General features: G+C 38.7%; 1 protein-coding gene across 6 annotated transcripts in view; it reads right to left on the bottom strand.

Annotated features, from left to right (window-relative positions):
- The window catches only part of ARHGAP21 (Rho GTPase activating protein 21), a 135242-nt gene that overhangs the window by 81531 nt on the left and 40340 nt on the right, over positions 1-13371 (bottom strand). For 4 of the 6 annotated variants that reach the window (XM_034930126.4, XM_034930125.3, XM_055092493.1 and 1 more), the window contains exon 2: positions 2062-2241. In XM_034930126.4, the coding sequence (XP_034786017.1) occupies positions 2062-2241 (180 nt within the window). Of the gene's footprint in view, positions 1-2061; positions 2242-4906; positions 5060-13371 lie in introns of all 6 variants that reach the window. The other 2 variants (XM_063607295.1, XM_034930129.3) reach the window with 1 other exon arrangement.

The raw sequence follows: 13371 nt of genomic DNA on the forward strand, positions 1-13371 counted from the left end.
AGGAGGCAGAAATGGAACTCAAACCCAGGCTCTTTTGATGCCAATGACCATGCTGTTAAAAAGCGTAAGCATGTCCTGGAATAGCATCATTTCATTCAAAGTTGTTTTGGTGTAACATTCACGAGAAAAATTAATTCCCCACTGGGGCCCCGTCTGTGTGAAGTCTGCACATTCTCCCCACGTCTGTGTGAGTTCTCTCCAGGTCCTATGGTTCCTTCCCACATGCCAAAACTGTGCCTGTTCAATTCACAGGTGTGCCCACGTTGTCCCAGTCTGAACAAGCGTGGCTGTGTGTGTGCTCTGCAATGGGATGGACAGCATCCTGTCCATGGTTAGGCCCCACCTCATGCCCTGAGCTGCATGAGCTGCCGGGATAGGCTCCAGCCACCCTCAACTCTGGACTTTTTATAGCGCTTTCTTAAGTGTATGAACACCGCACATTTACTTCAATGTTTAATACTGGAAGTGTTTTGGTCTTTATTTACAAGTTTGGTGCTTTTTTTTTTTGACCAGAAATATGCCAAGTAAACTCTAGCCAACATAAGATCAGTTATCACTTAAATACACTTCACATAAAGTTGCAGTTTCCAAAAATCTACTGACAATGTTAAGTGAGGGTTTATTGTACTGTGCTACTAAAATTTCTAGAAATATTTTCCAATAATAATAATACATGTTTATATAAGTTTGGTAAAATTATCTTATAAAAAAATTGTACTACCTATATGTTCATCATGACCCAAAGCTCTTATTCAAAACAAAACAAAAACAAAAAGACAAAAAATACACAATCCTAATGTAATTATCAAGTGCTCTCATATGTGACCTAATGCGTAACACTATTTGAGACTTTTTAATATCAGCTAGATTCTTAAGAGATCTAGTCCAGTTGTTTTATACACATTTGAGAAAACCCAAACAGATAAATTTCATTCTAAAGGTAGCAATTATTTACAATCCTTAAAAGATATTCAGTTGTTTCCTGTTATCTCAGTGTTAAAGTAACCAAATATAAAAAATTTTAAAAAAGAAAAGGAAAAAAAAGAGCTATTCAGTACTTCAAAAAAGCATATCCTGTAGGACATTACTAGAAAGACATATTTAACAAAAATATAATTTAAAACTGTGGTCTCTAGATACAAATACGTACACTACTTTTTAAAAGACAGTTTTGGATTCATAGATATTTAGAATTAGAAAAGACTTTGTAATACTCTAGTTCAATTCCTACAAATGAAAATGGAAATCTAGAGGTCAAAAGAAGTGGCCTGGCCAGGGTCTCGTAACTCTTCTGAATATCATCATTTCCATTATACTATTGTGTAATAGTTCAGCATCAAGCATGTATATTGGTCAAATTCACATCCTAGATCAACTACTTATCTGTTTTATGACCCAGATCAGTTTCCACATCTGTTATATGGGGCTAATAATACCACCTGCTCCACAGGATTCTGGCGTGGATAAAGTAAGATAACGCTCATAACGAATGGTAAGGAACACAGAGCAAGTACCCAGTGTGTCAACTGCACTTATAATTATCTCAGGCTGTCCTTTTCAGGCTGTGTTACTGTCCACTGAAGCCTGTCGATGTAATTCATTCTGATGAGAAGCTGTGTTTTTCAATTCTAACATGCCATCATATTACATATCTGAAAGTTAAGTATTGTTCTAATTCTACTAATTTTCTATAACTGCTAGAATATTTTAGTGAACCATTTCCTTTGCATAGTCTGCCGAGAAAACTCACTACCTTTCTAGATAATAAACAGTTACATATTAGAAAAAGTAGAAAGAAGTCTGGAATTAGAAGTCCTTTAAAAATGTAGATTTGGAGTTTAGAATCACTATGATCTTTCAGAGAAGACTAAAGTTTCTGTTTTGTTCTTGAAGGTGGGAAAATACCTAAAAGGAGAAAAATAATATAATAAAAATTCAAATGTAATGCTTGATTCTTTTAAGACAGAAAAAAGGCCAGAGGGAAGGGTAAGAGGAAGACTAGAAGGGGATAGGAATGGCCTTGTGGTTTTTTTTTCAAGTTGCTGTAACTATTTCTCTTACCTTATATGAAAATTGAATTGCAGACTCTGGGGGATACACAATAAAATGTCTTAATGTAAAACCAAAGCCTTGAGATGTTCTTTTCAACGTAACTGTTTTGGGACCTGGCCAGGAGAATGTTTCATCTTCAGACAGTGATACAGTTTCACTTTGTTCTTTTCCATCTTTATTTTTTGAGACCTAAAGTGAAAAGATATTTAAAAGTTAACTACATAACACAATATACTTCCTCATCTAAAAAAATTCTATGTAAAAATGTTAATACCTGAGCGCCGATATGAACTATTTTCTGATGCATAAATTACACAAAGCATGCAATTATCAAAAACTAAAATTTATTATATTATTATAACAAAGCAAGCAATTATCAAAACCTAGAATTTTTTTCTAGAAAATAATGCCATAAAAAATTAGTCAGAAGAAAGAACTCTCAGAAAATAGAAATATAATTCCTAAAATTAGAAATGCAATAGAAGGAATGAAAGATAATACCAAAGAAATTTTAAAGAGCACTATGGATTAAGAAACAGAAAGCATGAAAGAACAGATATAAAACTCTGACGAAGAAACAAACCTAAACCTTATCAGATAGTCCAACAGCAACAAAGGACATTAGAAAATAATAGAAAAGGTCTTCAGGTTCTGAGCACGAATTCAATATCCACATAGATAACCCTTCTGATACCCTGGCCTTCTTGTTCTTTGACCTCCTCTCCTCCACTCTCAGCTTTCACTTGGTCATGACTGAAACCCCCTTATAAGCCCAAATCAAGAATCCCACCTAGAACCACCACCTATTATTAGTTCAGTATTTAGTTCATTCCCTCTCATCCCCCAACCCTTAGAATTCTTCAATCTGGAGCTGACTCTACCACCCTTTCCCTGTCCCTCATCACCCCATGTTCTCACTTTCCTCTTAAGCCAGCTTCAATTCACTCCTTTACCCTCTCCCACTTCCTCAAAGTTGCCTGACAAAACCTAACCCTGGATAAATCAACACTGCCTACTCTGGGCCTGCTGTACTTAGGCAGGTGAACGTGGGTAGAGAAAAACAAAAACTAAGCTATTTCACTCTAAGTTCATGACTACCAACCTCAAGAGAGCCTTTAGTGTTGTCAGTCAATAGTAACACATTTCTCTCTGGTCATTCATCCTAGATGACTATTTCATCCCTTTTCCCCACCCTCACCTGCAGCAGATGGTCCTGCTTTCTATTACACTCAGAAAACAGAAGCAATAAAATGAGAACTGAATCGCCTGCCATGATCACCCCATCAACCTGCAACCGTGCCCATGTTCCCCTGCCTTCCCTTCTGCTATGATGGATAAGCCATCCATTCTCACAAGGCCCCAGCAGTTGAGACTAGATTCCTCCCCTCTTACTATTCAAAGATACAGGTCCAACAATTCTCCCCTCTCTCTTTTGCGTCACTTATTCTCTCTTTACTATATATAGCATTCCTATCTGCATACACATATTTTGTAATTTCTTTAATCTTAACAAAATCTTTTTTTTTTTTTTTTTTTTTTGAGACAGGGTCTTGCTCTGTGGCCTGGGCTGGAGTGCAGTGCCATGATCATAGTTCATTGCAGACTGGATCACAGGGGCTCAGGAGATATTCCCACCTCACCCTTCCAGGTAGATGGGACTACAGGTGAATGTCATCAAGCTAATTTTTTTTTTTTTTTTTTTTGTAGAGACAAGGTCTCACTATGTTGCTCAGGCTGGTCTTGAGCTCCTATGCTCAAGTGATCCTCCTGGCTCAGCCTCCCGAAGTGGTGGGATTACAGGTGTGAGCCACCACACTTGGCCAAAATCCTCTCTTGATCACACACAACCCTCTCCAGCCACCACCTTGTTTGTCTGCTTCTCTTTGGCGCAAAACTCCTTAAAAGTTATCTGTACTTGCTGTTTCCAATTCTTTTCCTTCCATTTCTCTGAAATCCCTTTAAATCAGGCTTTTATCTGCCTGACTCCCAGAAACTGCTCTTGTCAGGGTCCCCCATGACTTCCACATTTTAAACTAAATGATCAATTCTCAGTTCTCATCTTATGTGCACCTTATTGGCACAGGCGTCACTTCCTTCTTCTTGAAGAATTTTCTCCACTTGACTTCTCACACTGATTTTTCTTCCAACTCACAGGCGACTTTGTCTCAGGCTCCTTTGTTTTCATCTGCTAAGTTCCTGAACCTGGAGGTACCCAGGGCTCAGTCTATGGACTTCTCTAGCTATACTCTCTCTTTTGGTGATTTCATTCCATTTCCTACATTAAACACCGTCTAATATGCAAATTACTCCCAAATTTGTATTTCTAACCCAAGCCTCTCTCCAACCTGATATGTATCTTAAACTTAACATGTCTGCATAGCTGCTAAGATTTTATTTTAAATTACAACTCCAAGTTAATCCCAGCATTTTGAAAAGGTCACCTTTATTGAATTGCAAATGCTTGAATAGTCTTGCTTCTATTATATTTTTTATTATCTTCCACCAGTGAGTCTACCCACTCTGCCACAATAATTTGCCTCATATAAAGGTGAAAAGATAACTAGGTGGTAACATTGCCCAGCCAAACTTGCAGTAGGGGTGGCCATATGATTGAGTTCTAGTAAATGGAATGTTAATGAAAGTAATAATACAGTATACCAAAAAAAAAAAAAAAAAACAGCATTTCCATATACAAGCAATAAGCAACTGGAAATTTAAAACTTTTTAAAATACCATTTATAATTACATTAAAATATGAAATATTTAGGGATAAATCTGACAAAAGATTTGTAAGATCTACAAACTGAAGCTCCAAAACATTAAGAGATATTAAAGAATAAATAGAGAGATATACCATGTTCATGATTTAGAAGACGCAGTACTGTTACAATGTTAACTCTCCCCAAAGTGATCTATAAATCCATTGCAATCCCAATCAAAATCTCGGCAGATTTTTGTGTGCGAGCTGCTATGATATTTCTAAAATCCACTTTATAATGCAAAGAACCTAAAATAACCAAAACAAATTCAAATAAGAACAAAGTTGGAACACTCAGACTTCAAGACTTACAAAGCTACAGTTATCAACACAGTACAGTATTGGCATCAAGACACACAGATTCACAGAACAGAATATGGAGTCCTGCTCTAGACCCACAACCACATGATGCTGCCATTCTACTCCTAGGTATTTATCCAAAAGAAACATGAACCCATGTCAATATTGTACAAGTATAATACAAATACTTGTAAACACAAATCGCCCTGGAACAACTGTGTGGAGGCTGTGTGCAAGAAAAGAAAAGAACTTTGATCTGTAACTCGTATCACAAACAAAAATTAACTCAAATGATCATACACCTAGGCCGGCCGCAGTGGCTCACGCCTGTAATCCCAGCACTTTGGGAGGCCGAGGCAGGCAGATCACTTGAGGCCAGGAGTTCGAGACCAGCCTGGCCAACATGGTGAAACCTCATCTCTACTAAAAATACAAAAATTAGCTGGGTGTGGTGGCACACACCTATAATCCCCACTACTTGAGAGGCTAAGGCAGAAGAATTGCTTGAACTCAGAAGGTGGAGGTTGCAGTGAGCCGAGATTACACCACTACACTCCAGCCTGGGTGCAGAGTGAGACTCTGTCTCAAAAAAGTCAAATAAAATAAATGATCATAAACCTAAATGTAACACTTAAAACTATGAAACTTCTGGAAGAAAATAGGGGAAAATCTTTGGGAACTTAGGTCAAGATTTCTTAGATATAACCCCAAGGAACATAATCCATTAACAGCAACAACAAAAAATATTCACTGGAAGAACATACAATGAATTTTTTTAAAAAGATAAATGAAACTTCATCAAAATTAAGACCCTCTGCTCTTCGAAAGACACTTCCTGGCCAGTCATGGTGGCTCACACCTGTAATCCCAGCACTTTGGGAGGCTGAGGCAGGAGGATCTCAGCCAGGAGTTTGAGACCTGCCTGGGCAACACAGGGAGACCCTGTCTCTACACAAAATTTAAAAATTAGCCAGGTAGCTGGGCACAGTGGCTCACACCTGTAATCCCAGCACTTTGGGAGGCTAAAGTGAGGGGATCACCTGAGGTCAGGAGTTCAAGACCAATCTGGCCAACATGGTGAAACCCCGTCTCTACTAAAAATACAAAAATTAGCCAGGTGTGGTGGCATGCGCCTGTAATCCCAGCTACTCAGGAGGCTGAGGCAGGAGAATCGCTTGAACCAGGGAGGCAGAGGTTGCAGCAAGCCGAGATCATGTCACTGCACTCCAGCCTGGGCAACAGAGCCAGACTCTGTCTCAAAACAAACAAACAAATTAGCCAGGAGTGGTGGTGCATGCCTGTAGTCCCAGCTACTCAGGAGGCTAAGGCATGAGAATCACCTGAGCCCAGGAGGTTGAAGCTACAGTGAGCTGTGATCACACCACTGCACTCCAGCCTGGGTTACAGAATGAAACCCTGCCTCAAAAAATATATATATTTTATGAAAAGTATACACACACACACGTATATACATACACACATACACTTTTATGAAAACGAAAAGGCAAGCCATAGAATGGCAGAATATATTTGCAAATCATGTATCTGATAAAGGACTTGTATCTAGAATATATAAAGAACTCTCAAAATTCAATAATGGAAATGCAAACTAAAACCATAATGAAATACCACTGCACACATAATAGATATGCTATATAAAAACTAACCATACTGAGTGTTGGTGAGGACATGAAGCAACTAGAACTCTCAGACACTGCTAGTGGGAATGTAAAATGGTACACTTTGGAAAACAGTCTGACAGTTTCTTAAGTTAAACATACACCTACCATATGACACCGCCATTCTACTCATAGAGAAATTGAAAGCATACGTCAACATAAAGACTTGTACATAAATGTGCATAGCAACTTTGTTATAGCCACAAACTGGAAAACAACTGAAATATTTCAGTAACAGATGAATGGATAACTAAACTGTGACACAGCCAAACAATAGAATGCTACTTATCAATAAAATGAAATAAACTATTGATATATGTAGCAATATGTTAATTAGGCTGAGTTAAAGAACCCAGATCAAAGAAGAGGAGGAGGAGGAGAAGGAGTACATACTGTATGCTCCATTTATATAAATCTTAGAAAAATTCTAAATACTGGTCTATACTGACTGAAAGCAGATTAGCAGTTGCTCTGGGTGGGTGTAAGGGTGGAGATTATTACGAAGCGGCATGAGGAAATGTGAAGGGTGGTGAATAACCTTGACTGTGGTGATGTTTTCACTGGTGCATACTTGCGTATAAACTTACCGAACTGTACAGTTTACACATGTACAGTTGATTATATATCAAACATACCTCAATAAAGACATTTAAACAAAAGAAGCAGCAATAGGATGCTTATCATGAAATTCAAGAAAGTGGTTATCCTGAGGGGATAGGAGTGTGTGAATGAGGAAACATGGGGCTGAGATCTGGGGAAAACACACACATTACTCCAACAGCATGGGTAATGTATAAGTTAAAATCTGTGGGGAGTTCCTAAGGGTTCATTTTATTATACCATATAAAGTCAATATGATATACAAAAAGATATATATGTGCGCATCTTTTTGTATACAGCAAATATAAACATAAAAAGTAGATTGGGCTCAGTGGCTCACGCCTGTAATCACAGCACTTTGGGAGGCTGAGGCAGGCGGATCACCTGAGGTCAGGAGTTTGAGACTAGTCTGGCCAACATGGTGAAACCCCATCTCTATTAAAAATACAAAAATTAGCTGAGTGCAATGGCACTTGCCTGTAATCCCAGCTACTTGAGAGGCTGAGGCAGGAGAAGCACTAGAACCTGGGAGGCGGAGGCTGCAGTGAGCTGAGGGCGCCACTGCACTGCAGCCTGGGCGACATAGAGAGAGACTCCGTGTCAGGGGGAAAAAACAAAAAACCCTAAAAAGTAAAAATGATTCTAGAATTTAACACTGGAAAAAATAACTATTAATCATTGTTTCCTATCTCCCATCATTCTTCAAGAACACAAGATTCTATTTTGAGTCTATCTCTTTTTTGCCAACTTTTATTGTAGGTTCTGAGTGTACATGTGCAGTTTTGTTACAAAAGTGTACTGCATTACTGCATGCTGCTGAGGACTGGCATAGGAATGTGATTCTCTCTTTTTATCTGACCCAGAATTTTAATTTCCAGTTTAGCATTGTGGTTCAAAACATAGGCTCGCATTCTCGCTTATAAGTGGGAGTTAAACAATGGGTACACATGGACATACAGAGGGGAAAAATAGATACTGGAGACTCCAAAAGCGGGGAGGGTGGAAAGGGATGAGGGTGGAAAATTACCCGTACAATGTTCACTATTCAGGTGATGGTTATGCTAAAAGCCCAGACTTCACCCCTACACAATATACCCATGTAACAAAACTGCACTTGTACCCCCTAAATCTATAAACATAATTTGAAAAAAAGAACTTAGGATTTGGAGATTTGGAGTCAGCTGAATCAGGCACTAACTCTGGCTCTGCCATTTGCTAGTTGCAGTATAGTGGACAATTATTTAACGTCTCTAAGCCTCAGTTTTCTCATCATTAAAATAAGAATAAATGCACTTCTCCCAAAGAATGAATGTGGATTAAATGTGAAATGTGTATGAAGAGCAGAGTACATAAACATTTAATAAATATTAACTCCGGGCCAGGCACAGTGGCTCACACCTGTAATCTGAGCACTTTGAGAGGCTGAGGCAGGCAGATTTTGAGGTCAGGAGTTCGAGATCAGCCTGGCCAAAGAGACCAGCCTGGCCAACCTGGTGAAGCCCCGTCTCTACTAAAAATACAAAAATTAGCTGGGCGTGGTGGTGGACATCTGTAATCCCAGCTACTCGGGCGGCTAAGGAAGGAGAATTGCTGGAACCCAGGAGGCGGAGGTGGCAGTGAGCCAAGATCACGCCATTGTACTCCTGCCTAAGCGACAGAGCAAGACTCCGACTCTAAATAAATAAATATTAACTCCTCATTCTTTCTCTGCAAGCTCCATTGTCTTTTCAAATCTATTTTTCCTGATAGCTCTTTAAATCACAATCTCTCACAACACTTTAACATACTTGCGTGTAAAATGCAACTAGAAAGATGCATCAAAGCAAATAATGGAGCATTGGAAAAAACTGGGCTAGCAATCAATAGTGTAAGTAAGAAATAAGAAAATAAGAAACTGGATCTTGGATGAACTGCTTTTTCCTCCCTATTCTTAGCTATTTGTGTGAATGAAGTCTCTGAAGTCATCTATGGAGGCTATGTATATTTGAAACTAACTTATCATAAATCCGTTGTAGTTTATCCCCCACTTCTAGGATTTAGTGGAGCATAACATGAGAGACTCAAGCTAAGCCCCAAGCGACTGCAAAAGCAAGCATATGATTAGGTAGCGTTTGTAGGGTAAGAGGTATGCTAGGCTTAGTTTCCCAAATAGTCTAGTTAAGCTGTAAGTAATGACTGGATCCTCCTTTTGAGATCCAAATGAGAGTTCATTGTATATGTGCAGATCACGGTCTCACTCACTGACATACTCTTCCTTCATTCAATCAGTAAATAAATATTTATTGAGGACCTACTGTTTACCCAACCTTGTTCCACAGAGTAGATACACGGATGAATAAAATAGTCATTAAAATTTTAGTTCTTTTTTAAATTAAGCTTCTCATTTTGAGACAACTGTAGATTCACAGGTAGTTTTAAGAAATAATACACAGTCAGGCATGGTGGCTCATGCCTGTAATCCCAGCACTTAGGGAGGCAGAGGTGGGAGGGCAGCTTGAGCCCAGGAGTTCGAGACCAGCCTGGGCAACATAGTGAGACCTCACTCTCCACAAAAAGGGGGAAAAAAAGAGAGAGAGAGGCAAAGAAAGATAGAGAGATCCTATGTAATCTTTATGCAATTTCCTTCAACAGTAACTTCTTAGAAAACTATAGTACAACATCACAACCAGGTTACTGACACAGATACAATCCACTCGTGTTATTCATATTTCTCCAGTTTTACCTGTACTCGTTGTGTGTTTAGTTCTATGCAGGGTTATCACATTATATAAGTGTATATACCCACCATACCAGTCAAGATACAGAAGTGTCGCATCCCCACAAGGATCTCTCTTGTTGCCCTTTCATAACTATACCTACACCTGCTCTCTCCCTCCACCTCCTACATGTCCCCTAACCCTTGGCAACCACTAATCTGTTTTTCTTTTGGTTTGTTTCTGTCTTTTTGTTGTTGTTGTTTTGTTTGAGACAGAGTCTTGCTCTGTGGCCCAGGCTGGAATGCAGTGGTGTAATCCGGCTCACTGCAGCCTTAACCTCCAATGATCAAGCAATCCTCCCACCTCAGCCTCCCAAGTAGCTGGGTCTACAGGCATGCACCGCCATCATGCCTGGCTGCCTGGTTTGTTTTGAGGGTTTTTGTTTGTTTGTTTGTTTTTGTTTTTAGAGACAGGGTCTCACTATGTTGCCCAGGCTGGCCTCAAACTCCTGGGCTGATGTTATCCTCCTGCCTTAGCCTCCCAAATTAATCTGTTCTATATTTCCATCATTTTGTCATTTCAAGAATGTTATGTAAATAGAATCATACAGTCAGTAACCATTTGGGATTGGCTTTTTTCACTTAGAATAATTCTCTGGACATTCACCGAGGTTGCTGCATGTATCTATAGTTCATTCCTTTTCATTGCTGAGTTGTATTCCATGGAATGGACGTACCACATTTTGTTTAACCATTTATCTGTTAAAAGACATCTCAGCTGTTTCAAGTTTTGGGTTACTATGAATAAATATGCTATGAACACTCATGTACAGGTTTTTGTATGAACACAATTTACATTTCCCTGGAATAAATGTCCAAGAGTGCTACTGTTGGGTCATATGTCATCTTAGCACATCTGGGCTGCTATAACAAAATATCATAGGCTAGGTTGCTTATAAACAACTGAAATTTATTTCTCATGGTTCTAGAGGCCCAGGAAGCCCAAGATCAAGGCACCGGCAGATTCAGTGTTTGGTGAAGGCCTACTTCCTAAATAGGCCGCACATTCTTGCTTACGTGGTGGAAGGGCAAGGTCGTTTCCTGGAGCTTCTTTTATAGGGGCATGAATCCCATTCATGGGGCTCCATCCTCAGAAACTAATCTCCCAAAGGGCCTACCCTCCTAAAACCATCACCTTGAGGGTTTGGGTGTCAACATATAAATTTTTGGAGGACATTCAGACCACAGCATATAATTGCATGTTTACTTTTATAAGAAACTGCCAAACTGCTTTTCAGACTGGTTGTACCATTTTACATGCCCACCAGCAGTGCATAAGTGATCCATTTCTCCACATCCTTCACAGGACTTGGTATTGCCACTATTGTTTATTTTAGCCATTGTGACAAGTGGATAGTGGTATCTCACTGTGATCTTAATTTGTACTTCCCTTATGGCAAATGATGATGAGTATCTTTTCATGTGCTTAGCTGCCATCCCATTATATAATTTTAGAGCACAAAAGAGTCTTTTAAGATTTAATCTAAATATTTTAAGTTTCAGGGTACACGTGCACAACGTGCAGGTTTGTTACATATGTATACATGTGCCATGTTGGTGTGCTGCACCCATTAACTCGTCATTTAACATTAGGTATATCTCCTAATGCTATCCCTCCCCTCTCCTCCCACCCCACAACAGGCCCCAGTGTGTGATGTTCCCCTTCCTGTGTCCATGTGTTCTCATTGTTCAATTCCCACCCTAAAACTTAAAGTATAATAATTTAAAAAAAAGAAAAGAAAAAAAAAGATTTAATCTAAATAAGTGAACCCTTTACACATGATGTCCAGATTTGCTACGTGATTTATCCAAGATTGTAGCTGGTTTACATCACAGTAAGAATTAAAATAATGGTCTCCTGAATTCGATGCTAGAATATTTTCTCTATGTTAAATTGTTTTTCATCATCTCTTTTATTTCATAATCTACATAGATTCTTCCCCGTAACAGCTTTCTGATCTAATTTATTATCTTTTACATTTTCCTTTTCCTGTGGGACTCATATTTGAACACATTAAAAACTATACAGTATTAAATTTATTTCTAATGTATTATTATGACTTGGCCTCACAGCTCCCAAATATATCCAAGTTTTCTTTTGTTTAAAATCATATAGGTAACTCTTGGATCATGGTTACATGCTTCACATTTCTGAATTGAGCTGCTATGTCTTGTTTTACTGGGCTCTTTACACAAACAGAGAAGATGGGATGCAGAGTAGGCAATTTCTTTCTTGCTCTCTGCAAACTAATTAAGATTTCTGAATGTGACATAGCTCAGGTGTCTCAGTCATTCCACCCACCCAGAACATAACATTGAAGCTCCTCTAGTCTCCTAGAGGGTTACATTTCTATGGGCCTTCACAGAAGAAGATAAAAAAAATATACATATGTGCCCTCTTCACTCCTTCTACTCACCCACATTGCCGCTGATCTGTTAGATCTTATAACAAGGGCAAGCTATAGGCACACACAGTGAAGGAGCCAGCAGTCATGGGTTTCTCCACCTAAGAAATATCCCTCTACACACATCGTATTTCCCTAATGTGAGTGCCAATTCATGTATCAGAGTGCAAGAAGCCAAGAAGTGACTGGAATAATAGCAGTTAAATTCCTGTGGACTAAGAACTGTCATTTGACTCCCTTAAAAGACTTCACAACAAGGTCATTTGATTGAATAATAACTCAAGGTTAAAAGAAACCAAAATAAAGATTTAAAAACTAATTCCATAAAAATTAGATATAACAACTAGACAAAGCAAACTCAAAGAGGGTGAAAGAGAGCGTAAGGGGAAATCACTAATCATAAAGCAAATAAAGGTGATAAAAACCTCACATAAGGGAATGCAAACCGGCATCCCAAACAGGAACAATGGAAATGTTCCAAAAGACTGCAATGAAAGTTTCACAACTGCATAAAGTTGCTAAAAACCATTGCAATGTATGCTTACAATGGATGGATCTTATAGTTACTAAGTCATACTTAAATAAAAATGTTATTTAGATAGACATGTTACATCTGGTTTTCACAGATAAAAAGTACAAAGTCTACATGTTCAACAGAGATGAAAGAGATAGGGCTGTCACAAAAGTAAATGCAAGGGAATTATAAAAGAGTGCCTGTATAAACAATATATAAGTCCTAATCTATCTTTTGTAATTATTTGCACTTTAAGTAGAACAGGGTCCTAGTATATTCCAGGAATCATTCATAAGACCCAAGAAAGC

This window comes from Pan paniscus, chromosome 8 (assembly GCF_029289425.2).
Source record: "Pan paniscus chromosome 8, NHGRI_mPanPan1-v2.0_pri, whole genome shotgun sequence".
NCBI lineage: Eukaryota > Metazoa > Chordata > Mammalia > Primates > Hominidae > Pan > Pan paniscus.